General features: G+C 39.5%; 1 protein-coding gene across 1 annotated transcript; it reads right to left on the reverse strand.

The window, feature by feature from the left end:
* Positions 1-1,808: 1,808 nt before the first annotated feature.
* LOC139724421 (solute carrier family 25 member 32-like) lies at positions 1,809-21,244 on the reverse strand. The gene is made up of 8 exons (XM_071635566.1): positions 21,117-21,244; positions 15,314-15,495; positions 14,062-14,212; positions 8,899-8,984; positions 7,377-7,552; positions 6,549-6,662; positions 3,310-3,455; positions 1,809-2,365 (listed from the first exon to the last, which is right to left on the reverse strand). The coding sequence occupies exons 2-8, from the start codon at positions 15,450-15,452 to the stop codon at positions 2,242-2,244; spliced, it is 936 nt and encodes a 311-aa protein (XP_071491667.1). The 5' UTR covers positions 15,453-15,495; positions 21,117-21,244; the 3' UTR covers positions 1,809-2,241.
* Positions 21,245-22,245: the final 1,001 nt, after the last annotated feature.

The raw sequence follows: 22,245 nt of genomic DNA on the forward strand, positions 1-22,245 counted from the left end.
CCATCATTTCAGGACACAGTGAGTTGCTTTCTAAATGTGATTCCCACAAAGTTTGGGTTAACATAACAATTTTTATTGATTCTTCAAGAACAAGCAATGACTATAATGCACTGTACCTCTTACATTGGTACTGATTCTTGTGCCAATGTTCCTTGAATAAGAACCCATGACGGTAGCTCATTCTGCATCACTATTCCTAACCCTTCCTTGACCCACACTTCATGTCATCAACATTCTTTCAGTAGATTGCATACTAGGCTAAACATGGTCTTTTTAATTATTATTATGCACATATTCTCTGATTTCAGCATGAGCTTTACATACAATATTACTGACAAACAAAGTCAGAATGTGAGACAATGACTCGTTGAATCAAACATTGATACCAGGTAGCCTTTCCTGTGTTATCTCTACACCAACAACTGGAACTGGCTTATCCAAACACACGAGATGACATGTATAACTAACAATTTGAGGGAAAAAAAAAAGATTTCATGTAACTGATTTAAAGGGATGGTAAAGTATTGATTGAGGTGAGGATTCAGCCTTTAATGTTTTGCAAGATACTTAGAAACCACTTAATGATCTGTGTTAAAGAGCATACAATTTTATGAGGAATTAAAAGTTCATATGATGAAAATCTGTCTGAAAATCTTGCTGAAATATCAAACTAGATATATCGCTACGGCTACTGATATGCCTCCGCCATAATGCATGGTTCTCCTAATAGGTCTATAGTACAATGTCTTGACAATGTGTGATGACAGTTTCACACAATTGGCAAAATATTAAAATGACAGGTTTGACACAAATGTGCTGAATGTTCACTTTCCTAGAACTAGGTTCAATTGGATGAATGATTAAAATGTAAGAGTGCAGGTATTTGGGGAATTGATGATTTTTACTTGACTTTTGACCCTTTTATAAGTTTATGCATTGAGTAATTTTCAAGGTATTGAGAAAAAGTATAATTTCAGTATCAAATGGGAAAATAGCATTATCTAAACCTGGTCTTTGACCTTTGACCTCACAGTTCCAAAGAGAATCACTGTTAGGTTGAACATGCATAAATATGTAAGTTTCATGATGATACCTTGAGTTACTTTCGAGATATGGAGGAACAAGTGCAATTTAGCACTTTCACTTGACCTTTTACCTTTTGACCTTTGACCTTTAGGCAAGAAACTTCCCCAAAAATATATATTGGGTAATACATGCCATACATCAAGTTAAAAAAAAAAAAAACCTTCAGGCATATTGCATTTGAAGGAAAGTAGTGATATTTTGAGGAGTTGACCTCGACCTTTGACCCCCTGACCTTTGACCCATGACCCCCAACTTCCCTAGGTAATCACTGCCCATCGGTACAAGCATATATACTAAGTTCCATGAAGATACCTTGAACCATTTGCGAGATATGGAGAAAAACATGAAATTTCATTTTTTTTTTCACAAAATAACCTGTGACCTTTGACCTTTGACCCTGTGACCCTAAAATCCACACAAAGTACTATCCCCCAAGGATATACCCTCATACCAAGTTTGATGTAAAACCACCACACGGTTCTTGAGATATCGACAAAAACAAAACGGGACGGACGGACGTACGGACGGACGGACGGACGGACGTACGGACGGACGGACGGACGGACGACCCGAAAACATAATGCCTCCGGCCACTTCGTTGCGGAGGCATAAAAAACAAAGCGATCCTAATAAAAGGTGGATCCAACCTTTTATTAGGATTGCTTTGTTTCGGATATCTCAGCCATTTCAAAACCAATTTCCATTACTAAACAAACTTTGAATTCCTCTTAGAATTATGATGCTCTTTCATATTTCATGAGAGGTTTCTCATTATCTCAAAAAAATCATCATCAAAAAATGATGGAAACCTGAAGCCCCATCTCAACCAAACTGTACCATCCCTTTAAGATAACGACAAAATTTCTGTCAATCATCACAAAGAGTTGTTTATAGAGCCACTGTCAATAAAGACAGCTTTAATCCTACTCTTTCTGATATCACACACCATCCTTCAAACCTTGAAAGTCACAAACACTCTTTACTGCTTATGGGCAACAATTCATTCTGAGTGCCAGTACCTGAGAAGATTTCCCAAAGCCACACACACACACAAGCCACTTCTCCACAATTTGTGGGATTAATCCTGCCAATCAATTATCGGCATGCCTCTCCCTTGAGACACTTTCCTCCCGCGAGGCTACGGTGGGTCTATCATCATCGTTTTGGCAGGAGGGCATGGGAGATTTTCTCGTAGACGACGAATGTGATGCAGGTGGCTGGTGTCACGCGCAGGAGGTTAGGGAGCAGTCCCTTGTAGAATCCTCGCCAACCTTCACCCCTTCAGCAGGAAAAACGATACAAAGGCATTACTAGATGAAATAAATGTTTCACTTCTTGGGAGCTCATACGGCACTTTGGGAATAAATAAAAAGACAAAATAGTATAATGCTTTACTTTTTCTGAAAAAGAAGCCATTTGAGAGAAAGGACAAACTGAGAAATTGTCTAAAATCACAATGCTGATAACGAGAGTTACTGTATATGCCATATATTTAGCGAGTCTAAATTCTAATAAATCGGAACTTCCTGACAATTTTGCAAGTGTTTAAATTCGTGATCATGGAGTCCTGTACCTAATGGAAAAATGTATACGCGTACGTCACATTCACAGTGTGATCGAGTCAATACTTTCATGTGTCTTTAATTTAGCGCATAGCACCCGACTCGCAAAAAATAAAAACCTCACGAAATATTTGGCATTAACAGTATGACATGCTGAATATTTTTGATACATGTATAAAGAAAATAGAAATATCATGCTCACAATATCTAGTTTCACAAACTAATACCTAGCCTCACTTTCATTATGACAGTGGAGTGATGGAGTGATCTTAAATTTGATGAGTAATATGAACGACAGATATGCTTCATAGCTGTGCTTCTCAACCGGTGGATGGATCACGGCCACATCGATGGGCCGCAAAGCTCCAGCAAAGTGAGCTGAAATGTCAGCCAAAAATGAAATATGAAAGATTTGTATTAAATCTAACTGGGCATAAAAAATAAAACAATAAAAAAACCTGTAGGAGCCAAACTGGCCTTCGGGTTGAAAAAGGTTGAGAAGCACAGCCTTTTATCATTATGACAAAACAGGTGGAAATGAACAGGATATGCTTTGGTGGAAGCATCATGACTTTTGGGTTAACAGTATTTCTTCATACTATTGAGTTTTTCGGCTTAGGAGTTTCCTCACAACAGAATGTGCTAATAATACTTGACTTACCTGTAGGTGGTTTTGACAGTTCCAAGGACACTATTATACTTTGCATGTTGGTCCTGCAGCCTGGACCGTACCACTTGATATGGGTAGGTGGTCACCACTGCAAACATCTTGGAAAGAGCTGCAAATGTGATGTACTCCATGGCTCCCTTTGCAAAGAAATAAATACAACATAAACATGAGACTAATCATTATCATTTTATTTTACAATTGTAATTACACATACGAGACTAGGTGGAATCTCATTAGACAGATAAGATGCATTTCCACCTACCTACTACTCAGTAGAGAACTTACTTTCTAAAGTGTTTAATCTTAAAGGGCTGAAGGAATGGAATCCACAGATAGATAAATAGACAGACAGATAGTTAGATAGATATATAGATAGATAGATAGATAGATAGATAGATAGATAGATAGACAGATAGATAAACAGATAGAAATAATAGTATAATAGATGGATGGATGGACAGAGAGTAAGGAGGATAGATACTGGATGGATGGAAGGATGGATAGAATCTATGGAAGGATGGATGGATGGATGGATGGATGGATAGATGGATGGATGGTAGGTAGCTTGATATCGAGGTGTCTTTGAAACCTTGCACAGAAAATGTCATTTCATACTCATCCTAAGAGTATTACATGAGCAATCTGTGAAATAATTAGAGTCTCTGCATGTTAGCAAAACTGTAACAGAACTACTGCAGAGTTGATTGTATTTCATGACACCATCAGTCAAATTGGAAGTTATGGGGGGGGGGGGGGAATAGATATCAAACTTTACAGAGTGCTATCATATATTGTACAGTGGCAGATCCAGAGAGGGGAGCACCGGGCGCACGCCCCCTCTGTATTTTTGGTCAAAACAAAAGAAATAAAAAGAAAAAATGGGGGGTACATGTGCCCCCCTTTAATTTTGTAAAGGCGCCTCCCATTTATGGAATTCATTGATCTGCCCCTGTTGTATACACCACACATTTTATGGGGAGTTTATTTTTGCAAATTTTGCGAGCTGGGTGCTGATCACAAATTAAAAACACACTAAAATATCAACTCCGATCCAGACATGTATCTGATGTCATGGACATAGCTCCCCCTTCATGACTGTACTCCACAATCACAAATTTGTCTACTCTCAAAATTGTTGGGAAGTTCCAATTTGTGAAAAGTTAGACTTGCTAAATATATGGAGATACAGTAGGATTATTTCATTATGAGGGTACGTAGTCAAAACAAGCTATGTTCATCAAGAATTGTAGACAAGACTGTATCACACACACAAGAAAAAAAAAATCAACCTGAAATAAAACAGCTACATATGTATTATCATTTCTGAAGGCACACTCTTTCTCTAGAAAGCAATGTTTGGTCAATGGCTTAAAACTCTTTTTTCCCACTATAAATGGTGACCGTTACATGACAGAAATTAAGTTGCTCAAGGGTAAGACGTAGAAGGCAATATCCATGTCTCACAGCCATGATATTGATTGCACCTCCTTGATGAATACTGGTACAGTGAAACCCCGTTATAACGAGTTCGGTTATAATGAGGAACCACTTATAACGAGGTGATCGCGTCAGTCCCATTTTCCTTTGCGTGTAAACCTATGGCAGAACGAATCGGTTATAACGAGGACAATTTCTGTGCATCATGATGAAGAAAAACATAAGCAATTTGATCGGATATAACGAGCTTCCATTTTCTTGAGTTGCTGCTTTCAAACGCACGCGACAAACGAAACATTGAAAACCGAATTTAGCTATCCAAGTCTCTTTCCCGCTTTGCAGAGTACCGTTCCTTCCATGTTTTCTTCTAAACCACGCGATAAGACACTGATATACCTTCCAATGTTCCTTTAAGTTATTGAATTCGATTTTCTTTTTCTCGAGATACGTGTGCGTGATATTACGTCAGACCACACCGCAACGAGAAAAAAAAAAAAAACGCATTCAAAAACTTTTCATGTAGCGACACTCGTGGCCAAAAATGGACAATTAGAATGCGTGTGCAACTCATCACTATGTCCTTTCTATTTTTAGTTCCGACTTCCAGTTGTTTTGCTGGCCGATAAATATGAGTGTATATGATTGAAGCCGAAATAATTAATGAATTCATAGCGATCCCCGCCGGATGAAAGTAGCGTAAAAATAGTTGAATAATGCATGTTAATCTACTTTCAATTGAGTCAGTGTTCAGAAAAAGAAAAACATGCATTTAACAGTTTGAATAGACCTGGGTTTGTTCATTATCAAGTAACACTGCAATTCACTAATTTGCGTAAAAAGGATCAGAACCTTCCAAATTCAATCCTGTCACATATTTTTCAAGAACGGATGTACAAAACACGAAGAAATATTCAGAGGAAAATAAACAACGCATTTCAAATCCCTTCAGGCTCAACGATCACACATTGTATAAGATAACAGCCATGACAGCCGAAATGATTCATGAAATCATCGCATTCCCGCTGGGCACCAACAGGTACAGATTTGCGTAAAAAGGATCACAACCTTCCACATTCAATCCTGTCACATATTTTTCAAGAATGGATGTACAAAACGCGAAGAGATTTTTGGAATAAAATAAAGAAGGTTCGGACGAAACAATCATACACTGTATAGGATTACAGCCGAAATGATTCATGAAAGCATCGCATTCCCGCTGGGCACCAACAGCGTAAAATACCTCGCAAGTTATGGTAAACAAAGTATGTACAATACTGTATGTTACTCTATTTGGTGTTTAGAAAAACTTAACAAGCGCATTTTATACAATCTGATTTTGTTCATTGTAAATTTACAAGGCATTTCACAAATGAAAAAAAAAAAAACATAATTCTTTCAGAATGGCTCAATACAAGAGGAAGAGATAGGTGTAGAAAGAATCACGAATATGATTCTGCCGAGTAGGCCTACTTCTACGTATGTGCAACTATTATGCTAAGAGATATTTGGAAGAAAAATAAAGACTTACTAGTAACGCATTTCAACCTCTACTTTTTTCATCTTATTTGTATCAATTCACTAATAATTTCCCTTAACTCTCTCATAATTGTGTAATAACAACGCAAAGGATGTTCCTAAGTTTGATTGATGGGTATATGACATCATGCTTATGTTTGTCTTTGTTTTTGATGCGTACGGTTATAACGAGGTACCGGTTATAACGAGGTAATATCGCTGGTCCCACAGACCTCGTTATAACGGGGTTTCACTGTTTAAAAGGATTCATATCTTACCAGCTGTCCGTTCGGTGGAAGGTTCATGTGGCTATTGTACGTCTTCTTCAGCTCCTCATATGCCATGAACTGAAGTGCCCCATGAGACACACCAAAGATACCGGGGATCATACCCTGTTCAAAGAAAGAAATGTGTTACTATATTTAATTCTGACATATATACTACCTAACAATGCAAGTTTTTTCTGTCTGCATACACAATATTATCCAATGTGCAACGGATTCAATCACTGGACATGATTCGTGGAAGCCGCTTTCTAGCTGCATTACTTTGATGCTCACATGCACATTAGGCTGTATAGTACTATGCTATCTGTGCATGCACTTTGTTTTTAGCAGCAAAAAATAAATAAATAAATAAATAAATGAAATAAAAAATGTGGGGCATGGCATAGAATGTCTTAAAGATAAAACTGTAATGTCAAATCACTACAAAAAATGAACAATAATAATGAACACTTTCTTAACTATTCTGGTGTCCCGTGACATACACTGTAATTGACTGATGCATTGAAAATATCACACACTTTGAGTTATGATTTCTTCTTCTGTTTTTTTTTTTTAATGATGCACCATGTAACTGACTTATCAGCTGCTACCAACTCTAGCTTTATGTACAAGTTCAATAAAAATTATAACATGTCTCCAGACTGTCAATATTTCCTGTCATTCTCACAAGGGCTCATCCATTCTAATCATCTGCAAGAACTGTCTCCATTTCCCATTTTTGCACCTGTGCTCTGAGCTATATACTGCTAAACTATTTCACTATTCTCTGAACAGTGTGGTGTAAAGTACATGTACATACTGTAGCTCTACAACACTTACCTTATACAGGCCACGGAAGCCTTCGTACCGGTAGATCTTTGTGAGGGCGTCCCACATGCCTCGATACACTGTCCCTTTGTTTTCCTTTACCCCTCCCTTGTCGATTCCATCGTACTGCAGGCACAGCCGAGTCTTCACCACCCAGATGGGATTGGTCATACACAGCGTCAAAACACCTTTTTGAAATATGAAACACATGGATATTTCATTAAAGAACATTGAAGAAGGGAGGTACTCATATAAAAAATAATATCTCCCAGAATTCCTGTAGATTTTTGCAGCTTTCATGTCCATGCATAACTTGAGAAAAAAAAAAAACAATATTAAGTTACATAGATTTTCTGAAAATGCATTCTCATAATAAGATATTGAGCGTGGGGAAAGGCCTATGTCACATGACCTAAAAAAGAGAGAGTAAGAGTTAAAAAAATAAAAAAATAAAAAAATCTCATATTCACATGTCTCCCATTCACAGCACACTCTTACTGTGTGCATCTGTGATGTATGATGAAATCTATCAAAAGGGATGAATTTACTACTCTACTATTTTTCTGCAATAAGCATATTGGCTATTTTGTCTTCAATATCAATCAATATATTTGAGAAGTGTTAAATAATTTCAGTCTCAACACATTATAAGTGGTCTTGAAACATTAGTAGCACCACTCTTAACCCTAATCCCACCGGGTTTTTTGAGGGACTTGAAACCACCCGGGGGGGGGGGGGGGGGGGCCTTTTTGGTCCCCCCTTCAGATCTCGGTTATGGATCGCGCGATCCTCGCGAAAATTTGCAGTAAGGTAGAGGCCAATGTAATCTACATGACTGTATACTTAGATTTTTCAAATATTAAATTTATGTATTTTATAGTAATTAATTTATGCTAATTTATGCAAAAATCATTTTTTGCCTATAAATAAAAAAATAAAGCTCCAAGACTTCTAATTTTTGGTGAATATATTCTTTTCAATGTCCTTAACAATAATATTGAAGCGAAAATTCGGATTCATAATTATTTCTTATGTATTTCATTGTTTATTGAATTTCTTATGTATTTCTCAGTTTTTTTTCTTTTTGTTTTTCTTGTTTTTTTCATCAGAATTTGTCGCAGAAACTTTTTAAAGCATAATCAGGCTGAAATAAATCATTATCAGCCATTGAAAGTAAAAATATTTATTATTATGTGAATTAATTGCAAAAACACAATTTACATTGGATTTGTACACAAAATCTTGTTTTTGACCAATTTTTAGGTCAACAAATTTTTTTCAAAGGGGCGTGGCTTCAAAACGGTATGCCCGGGAGCGACAAATTTGGTCTCAAAAGTTGCGCGATACTTGAAAGAAAAAAGTCATAAAATTTTGCGCTGAGAGCATTATGCATTGCGGAATAATCACGCGAAACGTTGAGGGGGGGGCCAAAATGGCCTCCCCCCAGTGGGAATAGGGTTAAGTCAATAGCTGTGTAGTAAACGATGTTGGACAAAACAAGGCCAATCTTCTTCAGTTTTATGAGGACTCCTACCTGATTGGGCAGCGGCTAGCATGTGATGTCCAGCACCAAGAGGTACCGTGCTGTCCCCCTGCATGTAGGCCTTGATAGCATTGTAACTATGGCAACAAGACAGAGAGACGTACACTGCTAAGTTATCGATGCAAATATTCTTTTCTCTCAACAAGGCTCTGTAGTAGCTCATTTCTAATACATTTCTTACACCAATCTTTATTTAAAATGTAGACTGGTGTACATACATGCTACAGAGGGGAGGGGGTAGCACTACTTGGTTTTTTTAGTTAAAGTTTCTCTCTCCATGATTTTTTTTTACCTACTGATCCTTTCAAACTGCATGTCACTTATTGAAACTTGAGTCAATAGTTGTTTTTATATTCCACATACGGTACTAAGAATCTTTCTATAGGATTGGTCAAGAGCTGATCACATGATAAAGCGTAGTTTTGCCCATCACATCACCTGAGAAGAAAAGTTCGTTACACTCTATGTTGATAATCCCTTTTGTTTCGCTGATCTCTTCAGTCCATACAGTCCTAACGCGAGATGAGTACGCACGAAATAAAAGTGCGTTGCACTGTGGACTATCATTTAACTAGGTCACTTGATAGTCCACAGTGCAACGCACTTTCACTTCGGTGGCGCGCACCAGCAAATTCATTGTTTTGTCATCTACGCGCACACGTCTAAAGTAAACTACGTAGCCTAAGCCCTAAGGATACCTAAAGACAGCTAAAACGGTTTCAGATGTGGAATAAAATGGGAATTTCTAGGACCCTAGATGGGGAATATAAAGCAAATAATCAACTTTTAGTTTCAGGCAATGAGACAAACTATCACTTCCTCGGCGATCTCAATGTGTACGCTATCTTTCCTCAGCTGCGCTTCGGAAAGATAGCTACATTGTACATCCAGATTGCCTCGGAAGTGATAGTTTGTCCCATCACCTTCACCAACGTTGATTATTTGCTTACTATTCTCTATTTCCAATTCAGTTTATCTTATCCTGTAAAATTTAAGGCTGCCAAAGTTTGGCTGGTGGAGTAAGCTTAAATGCATTTATGCAGAACAAATTTTCACAAGAGGTCTTGAGTCCTGGAATACAATTTGTGCTTCAGGCTCAGCAAAGCTGCCATTGGGTCCCCCCAAGGGCGTACCGAGGGGGGGTGTTTTGGGTGTTCAAACACCCCCCTTTGCCAAAATGGGGGTGTTTTGGGTGTTCAAACACCCCCCTTTGCCAAAATGGGGGTGTTTGAGGTGTTCAAACACCTCCCTTGGGCAAAAAGGAGGTGTTTGAGCTATTCAACACCCCTCTTCAGCAATGTTTAGATGTTGGCAAATGAAATAAAAGCTGTCTTTACCGCTTTTATTTCCGTTTTGAATTCCGCCTTTCCTTTCTTTTGCGTTCATTTTCTCTCTCTCTTCCTTGTTTTATCTTAATGTTTGTGTGGATGATGATACATTATGGAGTTACATAATATTATACGCACTAAAGAACTCGTGTACAGTACGTGTTGCTACGTTACTGCACCGCGCGCGAAGCTGACGCGCAAACAGTAGACATTCCCGATCCCTGCTTTGCTTTCTGGCCGAATCGCGAAGATACATTGCGCATAATGTTCACCGTTTACTGGTATTATACCGTACGCGGTATCCCGTAAATTGTGTATGATGCATAATATTATGTGTGTACAATGCATGCTGCGCTGCAGCCTATTATAGGCACATTGCATGCTAAGTTAGTAGTATCAACTATCAACAGTGGCGTATCTGGGGGGGGGGGGGCAAGAGGGGCTCGTGGAAAAAAAAACGAGAAAAAGAAGAAGAAGAAGAAGAAGAAAAACCGACGAAGAAAATGAAGAAGAAGAAGAAGAAGAAAAAACCCTAGCCCGGACGGGGGGAAGGAGAATGGGGGGGGGGGGGGGCAGAAAACCAAATCAAACAAGATAAAAACAAAACATGAATTCCATGTTTTGTAACGCTGAAATATAAAAATTTTCGGCTCGCTCGCTGCGCCCGCTCGCCAAGATTTATCAAAAAAAAAAATAAGAAGAACAAAACGTAATGATGACGTGGAAATATAACAATTTCGGCTCACTCACTCGTAGTAATTTAGAGGATTTTTCCAAGTCCTTACTTTGTTGGCATAAATCGTTATCTATGAAGCCGTCACTATATCTTGATTAGAATTGTAAGATTTAATAACCAAAAATGACAAGAATTCCATGTTTTGTAAGGTGAAATACAAAAATTGTCGGCTCGCTCGCTGCGCTCGCTCGCCAAAATTTATCAAAATTTATCAGATTTTATATCACCCTCAAAAGAAACCCTTTTAAGTGCTCGAAAAAGCATATCAAGTGGACTTTTTTTTTAAGTCCCTACCGGGATGGGATTGGGGTTGAACACTGTTGGTATAAATAGTTATCTATAAGGCCGTCACTATATTGATTAGAATTGTAATTCGAAGATTTAATAACCAAAAATGACAAGAATTCCATGTTATGTATAAAGCTGAAATATGAAAATTTACGGCTCGCTCGCTGCGCTCGCTCGCCAAAATATATCAAAATTTAGGGTTGCCTATTACATTTAAATCACCCTCAAAAAGCATATCATGAGGACTTCTTTAAAGTCCCTACCGGGATGGGGTTGGGGTTGAACACTTTTTCAGAAATTAGGGGCGCAATTTTCGCGCTTGCCCCGGGCGCCGTTTTCCCTAGATACGCCACTGACAGTGGCGTAACTACGGGGGGCATGGGGGGCACGTGCCCCCCCCCCCCCCCATCCGCTGGTAAAAAAAAAGAAAAAAAAACCTACGAAAATGGTAATTCAAGGGTTAGTAAACTGCTTTTGAAATCGACAAGAAAGGATGATCAAGAGAAAAAAGATATTTTTCTAAGATTTCTTTTAACCATATAATTAAAGAGGTATAACATTGTTCAAAAAGCCCGGAGACGACAAAAGATTGTGATTCAGCGTGATTCCTGGTTGGCATTTTGAATACAAGCAAGATGTGCGCAGTGTACTCAGAATATCGGAATGGCAAAAAGAGTCGCTGCAATGTTGCGCAATGTGATGTTTGATAGGTTGTACACATTTGCTATCAGAGCTTGATCATTGATTTTGCAGTGTTGCTTTACATACTAGTCTATATTAAAATGCCTTGCATTGCCAATAATAAGACTTGACCTTGGCTATTTCCTAACTTTTCCATCTCTTTGAAACACACACACTCACAAACACAAACAAATTAGGGGATGCTCTATATAAAGTGCAGATTTTGGACATCCTTCTCCCGCTTGGTCACTTCGACGCCCCCTCGCTGGTCATACCTCCCCCAATCATGAACATAAACCGACACCCTTGACTACCAGTGGCGGATCCAGGGGGCGCACCGGGCGCCCCCTCCCTCCAATGCGAAAAAAATAATATACATGTAGCTATACAAACGACAGTTTTTGGACGGTAAAATGTCACAATTTTCAAGCTCGTTCGCTTCGCTTGCTCGCATTTAACCGTTATATGCCATTCTCCTGATGTTACTGCCAGTAATTGCCAGTAGCAGTTGCGCCTGATGCGCCCCCCCCCCCCCCAAATATCCAAAGCGAAAAAATATAGCTACAAACGGCAGTTTTGGGACTGTAAAATGTCAAAATTTTCAAGCTCGCTCGCTTCGCTCGCTCGCATTTAATCGTTATGCAATTCTCCTGATGTTGCTGTCATTAATTGCCAGCAGTTGCGCCCGGTGCGCCCCCTCCCCTTAATTTCTAAAGCGAAAAAATATAGCTACAAACGGCAGTTTGGGGATTGTAAAATGTCAAAATTTTCAAGCTCGCTCACTTCGCTCGCTCGCATTTAATTGTTATGCAATTCTCCTGGGGGGCATTTCATCAACGAGTTCGTCGGAGTTTTCACCGACAAATTTGCTAACAGCCAATCAGACGCAAGGATTTCATTAGCTTTTAACAGTTGTCAGTGTAAATCCTTGCGTCTGATTGGCTGATAGCAAATTTGTCGGTGAAAACTCCGACAAACTCGTTGATGAAACGCCCCCCTGATGTTGCTGTCATTAATTGCCAGCAGTTGCGCCCGGTACGCCCCCTCCCTTTAATTTCTAAAGCGAAAAAATATAGCTACAAACGGCAGTTTGGGGACAGTAAAAATAATGTTAGAATTTTCAAGCTCGCTCGCTTCGCTCGCTCGCATTTAATCGTTATGCAATTCTCCTGATGTTGCTGTCAGTAATTGCCAGCAGTTGCGCCCGGTGCGCCCCCTCCCCTTAATTTCTAAAGCGAAAAAATATAGCTACAAACGGCAGTTTGGGGACTGTAAAATGTCAAAATTTTCAAGCTCGCTCGCTTCGCTCGCTCGCATTTAATCGTTATGCCCTTCTCCTGATGTTACTGCCAGCAGTTGCACCCGGTGCAACCCCCTTAATTTCCAAAGGAAATATATATATATTTATATATATATGTACATATATATATATATATATATATATTATTATATATAGCTACAAACGGCAGTTTGGGGACTGTAAAATGTCAAAATTTTCAAGCTCGCTCGCTCCGCTCGCTCGCATGTAATTGTACAGTTATGCAAATCTGATGTTGCTTCCATGAGGTGCCCCCCCCCCAATGTCTTGACCCACGGTATGCCACTGAACACCCCCCTCTAAAAAATCCTGGGTACGCCTATGGGTCCCCCCCCCCCCCCCCCTTTTTGACATATTGAAGGCATGTGTTCTCACAGCGTATAAACCAAACCATATAACGAATGACTAGAGTTCTTAAGAACATAATGAATGCTCCCATCTCAGGGTTTCAAATGCTTTTATGCCTTGTCTTGTGACTTCTAACCTTGATCACTAAAATTTAAAACCCTTCATATGAACACTCTGCATGTTTCCTCCCCTGCCAGTATTCAAAAATATTGCACACACACACACACACACATACACACATATTGTTTCACTGGTAGATATACATCTGATAGTCAATCATATAATCTCAAGCACAACATATGTCCTACACTATAACAGTTATACCTGTTAACATGATGATAACTGAACTTCTCCTACCTCATTACACACTCACACACTCAATAATTCTTACTCACTGTACTCACAGTTAATACCCTCTTATTCTCACACATTGCAAATCGCGGATATTTACTCACAAAAAGAAGTAGAAGCCCCATGATGCCCCAGCGCCCCACACATTTGGCATGACGCCTTGGTACAGTCCCAAGACACCGCGCTGCTGGACGATACTACGACAGGCATGGACCAAGCCATTGTAGGTTGGCCGACTCTGGAGACCATCACTCACTGGACAGAAGAGAATTCAGGTAACACCAATAAAAGCACCATTGAAAAAGACTGACAAACCATTGTAAAAGTAATGAAATGTGAAAATTATCAAATGTAAAAGTGGGAATTTTCTTGCATTTCATGCAACATGAAACTATTGCAAAAATAAAAGCGCACAATTTTCTTTTGCTTGTTAAATGTAAAACTACTTTATATTTTGAGTCTGCAGAATCAAAAGAACTTGAAATTCATCTTTTTATACTTGGCCGAGCATGAAAAATTACTGGCACAAAAATTACCCACTTTTACAGTACTATGAAGGTATTCAAAGGGTAGACACCTCCACAGCTCAGTTTCCCAAATAACACACAACTTCTGAAATATGCATCTGTTGCTCTAGATGGTGATTGGGTACACCATCAAAATCAATCCTCCTATTTCATGTCCCACTTCTGACCTTCCCTGAAAAAGATGACCTAATCCATAAAATCCTTTGCATAAAGTTTCTTATAGTATAGACAAACAACCAAACCATCAAACACATACTGGCAAACATAAAGTCTTTGGTGGAGGTGAAAATCATTGCAAATAATTTGTGGATGGGGAAGCACTCAAGTATTTCACTTTAATTTCATTTCATTTCATTTTCATTTCACTGATGCTGGCAAACATAATGTCTTTGGTGGAGGTGATCATTTCATTTCATTTCATTTCACTTCACTTCATGTCATTTGATTTCATTTTTTTTTTCATTTCCAACAACACAAAAAGCATACAGACAAAGGTCATATAAGAAAGTTTTTCCATATCAATTAGACAGCTTAAGTGTAACTTTGATTTAAAGTGCTCTTTACATGATCTTTGATAACTCACCTTCAGTTTTGGTAATTCCTAACAAGCTTTCACTGGCTGGCAGGCTACTTTTAACACAAATTCCCGCAAGAGAGACATCTACAGTAAATAAACTTCACTACCGGTAGTTTTTGTTCTACAGAATGTGCAGAATCCTATTTTATCATTATTATTATTATTATTATTATTATTATTATTATTATTATTATTATTATTATTGCATTAATATACATTTAGCAGACAGTTAGCAACAAATAAATGTCTAACCTTGAAAGCGAATCTTGATGAGATCCAGAGGGTGGAGTACAAGGGTCGACAGCACACCACCACTGATGCCTGCCACAAGGTGTTCATACTTGAGTTGGGAGAAGAGAGATGCCGCCTGCTTCTGGATGTCTGCAGCCATGTTCAATCAGAGATGTTGCTCCTGTCACTGCTTGGGTTCCTGTCTGATTTGTGGCAATAAAAACAGACCAAAGAGAAACGATACAGTAAAACAGAATCTGCTCCAAGATTGACAAAATGTCTTGAACAGAATACTTTCAAAGTAGCCCTCTGGAGACTGATAAAAGGCATACTTGTCATCCTGATAATATTCATTTATAAATGTACATTTCAAACCATAAAATAGCTCTGACTGGAAAGGTCATTTAAGACTGAAAAAAAAGAACATAAAAGTCTCTGCTGTACGAGTCACCTTTTGTCAACTGAATAAAGGACTGCTCCTGTATGTGTGTGTGCCTGTTACAGAACTGACACTTGATCTGAATGATTTCTTTTCAAAGTTTACAGGGCTATGTTGTTTTTATTTCTTCCAGCTAAACAAACCGATACCTGGCAAGAGCTAACACAATGATAACACTGAAGCTGGCTTACTCATGTAACAGTGAGAGAACAGGTTTCAAAGTGCCGAGATAGAAGTCTGCAGTTCCAAAAATTGCCAAAGGTCAATAATGGTGCCATAAAGTGATCATATTATAAGCCATATCCCCTGACAGTCTGGAGGTGACATTGAACCACTTTAAGCTGGTTCAATAGCCACTCTACGGTAAATGCAAACACACTTCTTTTGGTGGTCTCAATGATCCTCTTTAGTGCTGACATTGCAAAAAAAAAAAAAAGATGAACAGTCAAGACTACTGTAAAAGTGGAAATTTTCGCAGTGTTGAAATTTTCACGCATTTCGCGCAACCAGAAACTAGCGCGAAAATAAAAGCACGCAAATATTTTTGCTTGCCATATGTTCCTGTGCGTGATGTCTTGATTCCGCGGAATTAAAAACACGCGAAACTCTTCTGACCTGGCCAGGCGCGAAAAATTAGTCGCGCAAAAATATCCACTTTTACAGTAAACCAAAATTGTGATTCATAACACTCTAGCGGTATTTTCATTCATACAGGACCAAGTTTGCTGCCACCATGAGCATTATATACATGAAGGCTGTATACACCCAAAGGGGGAACAGACAAAACATTTATATTGATGATTCAAAGAGGTATTGATATGTCTACCTCATGATCTGCCAAGCCCAAAGTGACCTCAGCAACGTAAAAACAGAATCAAATGCAAAGGTATGTCATTATACACACTTGCCCTCATAGGTTAATGGTAAGTTCTCCAAAATGCTTTGGCTTGTTTGTTGCCACTCTTTGATATGACAATATAAATGGTTTATATCTCACTGCACATGACAAGTAATACAGTGCACTTCCATTGTAACAAACACAGTTATAACAAAATTCTGGTTACAACAAAGTTAAAATTCAGAACCCAACATTGTCCGCTTGAGGGTTTTTGTCTGTTTGTTTATTTACTTATTTATTCAGTTATAACAAAATTTCAATACAAACAATGAAAGAAAACTGCTGGTCCTGGGGACTTCATTATAACAGCAGTCCACTGCACACAGTATAATATAAGACCTCTAGTCCAGAAATGAATGTAAATACAATTGTTCATGCAACACTGCTATTGCTACATGATGATGTGCAAAATTAAGTCTGTATATCAGTAATTTGCTGTTCAAGCAATCATTTTAGTTCCAACTTTAGTTCAGTTAATGTTCATATTTCTAAAAACTAAACAATACAGTGGTATGAATCACAAATCCCTGCATTCACAGTGGTCCCCATGATGCATGGACTAATGTGAACACAGGAAAATATATGCACCAAAAGATTTAATTCACAAAAGAAATAGACAGTAAAGAATTACACTTCAATGATCATGGGCTGATATTGTAGATGTTAAGAGGCAGAAAAACGTAAAGGAGACCAAAGAAAAAAAGCTAAAGCTTGTAGGAATCACAGGTTTCAAAGGAAATACAACTTAGTTCTTATCATCTGTAACGATGCAGAGATAAATCTGACCAAAACGAATACTCTAAGACTGCATTAGAACAGCTTTAGGTTAACATTCTGAAAAAGGGCAAATTTTTTATATGGGTTGATTAAAAAATGGTGCCTCAATTTTTTATTTATTTTTTTTGGGGGGGGGGGGGGTATACTACATGTAAATGACAAGATTTTTTTTTAAATGAAGAAATGACAATGAAACGAAAACAAACTTAGTTTGTCACTTTTTCTCTATCTCTTCTCTACTCTCTTTCTCTTTCTCTCTCCTTCTGATCTCTCCCTCTTTGACTCACTTGAAGACTTATCCTTGCTTCAACACCTGTAAATGTAAGCTATGAAAGAAGGGAAAGAGAAAATAATTTTTGAACACTCAAATTTGGGAATCAAACCGGGGATGTGCTGATTATATAGGCTGACTCTCCCACAACACACCTGCAGGAGATTGACAGTGAAGCAGACTTGTATGTAGCTTGACTGTATTATGCAATCACCACATGGCACTACAATGTATAATTTACAAACTTTCTTCAGAGTGGCTGCCAGCCATCTGACTTTCATTATTCTCCATAATAGATGCAGTCTTGGCCAGTTAGCTTTCTGTCTAGCACAGCTTGGACCTCTTCTAGATTAGCCATTTATGAATTGGAATGTTCCTCTAGGCATCAGATGCATGAAATACATGCCTAAAATTCAAACCCTAGAAGGTTAGGGGGGTTACAGTCTATGTCCCCGGAGTCCACATTACCCTAGGACATTTGGGTCAGCATTACCCTAGGACTCTAGGGTTTGCATTACCCAAGGACACTGATATCAATGTTACCCTAACCTTAAACTCTAATCCTCACCCTGAAGTCACTAAAATCTAGTCTGATTTTTAAATCCTGACCAAAACATCTCATCTTCTGTGAAATACACATAACCTTGATGTTGACAGTTTGCATTTTGGTCACAGCCAATTTGTCTTTTAGTTGTGGCGCGTTACCTAGTTACGAGTTAGCTGTAGGAATTTGCTGCCATGATCGAGGCTTGAGCTGAGCCACATACGTGCACACTTGAGCCTTACATCACACACATACCACTAGCTCGCAGGGTTATTTCGCAAGGTGTTCATCTAGTTCTTGGGACTATACAATTTGCTAGCAATTAGTAACACAGAGACTCCAACCCCAAGCACCTGCTGATCTGGAGATTCTCCCGCCCGAAACCCCTAGCAAACGGGAGACTCCAAGTTTATGTGTGTGAAGCGCGAAGTTCCTAGGATTCTAGATGTTCTCTGGTGCTATCTAAGGCTTATTTTTTCAACATACGATGGAAATAAGCAAGAAATCCTTTCCACCGGGAGACACAGAGCCAGGGCAGGAGAAATCAAATCTCAAACGGGAGAACGGGAGATTGTGCAAAAATAGGCTTTCGGCGGGAGATCTCCCGTCGAAAACGGGAGAGTTGGAGTCTCTGGTAACATCAGAATTCATTGTTTTTATCATGAGAACAGTTGCATCAGTATGAAATCTGGAGGAAACTTTGGACGTAGTAAACCATACGGACCTAATTTTTTTCATTTATCACTTACACTTCAGACAATAAATCAGCTGTTGTTTCTAAGTGTAAAGTACACACAACAACTAGGATTAATCAATAGAAGATTAGCCCTACCTGCAAGTGCAGCTGAATGATCTAAAGGGTATGTAACTTTTACTAAATTATCTTACATTTCAAAAATCTTTAATAATTTCTCTATTTTCAGTTTTAAATATATTTTATCACTAAATGTATTTCATCACTATATTTTCTTTTCAATACCAGCGAGGGGTACATGAGTATATGGAACTCTTGCCACATGAATATAAAACACAACTTCTGTTTCCCATGTAAAGCCCAGTAACTAATCTACAAATCATTTTTTTTTTAATTTTTGGATCCTAAAGTCATTTTCAGCAATCTTTACTTTAACTTAATTTTAGATGTATCCAAGGCAAGCTGTTTTACATGATGGTTACAGATTCAAAAGGATCATCACAAATATTCACTCTAGGCTCCCTTAATCTATCGTAATACGTGTACCCTGAGTGATAGATGATCCACAGAGTAAAAATAATAACTGGAATCTTTTTCTCAACTTGTTTGTAGTGTGAAACAGATCTCCAATCTGTACTACTAAGCCTAACCCAACCAGACGCCGTGCACAGAATACAGCGAATGGGCCAGGTATAGTTATACTATGATTGGATTGGATATCTGCTCCAATCACGAACACAATCTGTTCTTATTGATGGCCAGGAGAGCAAGGAATCCCCTGTTACATCAGGAGTCCCTCAAGGATGTGTCTTGGGGCCCCTGCTATTCCTTATCTTAATCAACGTCATGCCGGACTGTATCTCAAGTTCATCTGTCAGATTATACGCTGATGATAGTGTGGTTTACAGGCACATTTAGAGCCCGCTTACCGTTTGGGCGCTTTCTCTGGAATCATCCCGCGACGCGACGTCGCGTCGCATCACATCACGCATCCAGCACATACCAGTCTGGTATGTGCTGGATGCGTGATGTGTCGCGGGATGATTCCAGAAAAAGCGCCCAAACGGCGGAATCGTGGGCGGAATTGACGAAGAAAGTGAACTCGTCATACCTACAAAGTGATTATTTTGCTATCAAACTGGAGTATGTCATCTACCCACCTACTCTATCAGTGTGGAATAGTAATTTGGAATATATGGACAAGATCAGGTTAGTACTGATTTAATTTTTCTCGTTACGAATTTGTGTAAAAAGATGTCAGACTTCAGCTTCACAAGGCTGATTCGTGCGCGGAGAGGTGAGAGCCGCAGAAAAAAGCATTAAAAATATTTAGTCGGATCAGGCCGCTAGGTGCGGCAGTGTTGCATTGTGCGAACGCGCTGGCGCCCGTGTTCTGATGGGCGCTCTGCATCGGTTGATTAAAACTCGATTTTTGAAAAAAAAAAAACAGACAGGATTTTTTCTTCTTTTCATCATGGATAGTGCGTGGACATGGTGTGTAACAAAAAATCACCGTGCAAAGTTGCGACAATTTATACGTCAGATGTGAGATGAATAAGAAGTGAATGGGGGGCCTCATGAGGCGTTCCCCAGGGGGCCTCATGAGGCGGGGGGGAGGTCCTCATGAGGAGGGACAGTCCTCGTACGCGGGGGCGGTCCTCATGAGCAAGTGTCCCGGACTGATGCAATTTTGCACCGCGCAAAAAGACAACTTTTTGAGAGGGTTATGTTTGAAGCATATTTTCTAAAAACTGGAGTGAACAATTGACATTAGTTGGCTGAATTCGTAATTTCCAGGAGTCTGTGAATAAGTGATGTTATTTTTAGCCGAAATTTCATCCTCTGTTACGAGTACGGAATTCAAAGCCACGAAAAAAAGCGTCCGGTAATTGGATGTACCACTCCACTACCCTAGCCCGACCAGACGCTGTTAACAGTGTTAGTAACAGACACAGCGACTGGGCTGTGTATAGTTACACGGTCCTACATAGCATTAGTACTGTATTTAGAAAGGCTGCCATTTAGAAATCTAACGACAGTAACGTTACGTCGTGGAATTAGACGGTCTACATTATGTGAGCAGAGTACCTTGTATCTTGAGGTGACGCGTGATTGAATATATGGGACTACGGTGCAACACATTGATGTCCAGTCGTGTCATGTCGATATGCTGCTACGTAGATCGACTGCTTTCGACTTACCATTTCATGCTTCTTGCAAGCATATTACGCGTGATGATTGTCGTGCTAGAACACTTCGTACAGCTCAGCGACGTCGTATCAGATAACGCTCAACAAACAGTCAAGCACTCACATGCCTGCGATCCGATTGTGCGGTCACTCATTCAGAGATCACTTGATTGCGTCATACTGAGCATAATCCTCTGGGAGCTACGGAGCTCCGTAGTAGCAGTGAGTGGCACATGGTGGAGTGGGGCTCAATGGCCAATGTGGACGGATCTCCGGCGTGTTTTTTTTAGACGACACAGATTGGGGACCCTAACCCTAACATTGGGGACCCTAACCCTAAACCTAACCCTAATCCTAACCCTAACCATCAAACCCTAACCCTAATCCTAACCCTAACCATCAAACCCTAACCCTAACCCTTACCCTAACCCAAAGAGTAAAAATAATAACTGGAATCTTTTTCTCAACTTGTTTGTAGTGTGAAACAGATCTCCAATCTGTACTACTAAGCCTAACCCAACCAGACGCCGTGCACAGAATACAGCGAATGGGCCAGGTATAGTTATACTATGATTGGATTGGATATCTGCTCCAATCACGAACACAATCTGTTCTTATTGATGGCCAGGAGAGCAAGGAATCCCCTGTTACATCAGGAGTCCCTCAAGGATGTGTCTTGGGGCCCCTGCTATTCCTTATCTTAATCAACGTCATGCCGGACTGTATCTCAAGTTCATCTGTCAGATTATACGCTGATGATAGTGTGGTTTACAGGCACATTTAGAGCCCGCTTACCGTTTGGGCGCTTTCTCTGGAATCATCCCGCGACGCGACGTCGCGTCGCATCACATCACGCATCCAGCACATACCAGTCTGGTATGTGCTGGATGCGTGATGTGTCGCGGGATGATTCCAGAAAAAGCGCCCAAACGGCGGAATCGTGGGCGGAATTGACGAAGAAAGTGAACTCGTCATACCTACAAAGTGATTATTTTGCTATCAAACTGGAGTATGTCATCTACCCACCTACTCTATCAGTGTGGAATAGTAATTTGGAATAGAGTAAGTGCACTAGTTCGCGGCCATGCACCAGTTCGCGGCCGGGCCAGCGGTCTCCAGTTGATAAAATCTGGCCAATGGG

The sequence above is a fragment of the Diadema antillarum genome, unplaced genomic scaffold, assembly GCF_040938485.1.
Source record: "Diadema antillarum isolate AM-2024a unplaced genomic scaffold, OU_Dant_1.0 scf00000213, whole genome shotgun sequence".
NCBI classification, from domain to species: domain Eukaryota; kingdom Metazoa; phylum Echinodermata; class Echinoidea; order Diadematoida; family Diadematidae; genus Diadema; species Diadema antillarum.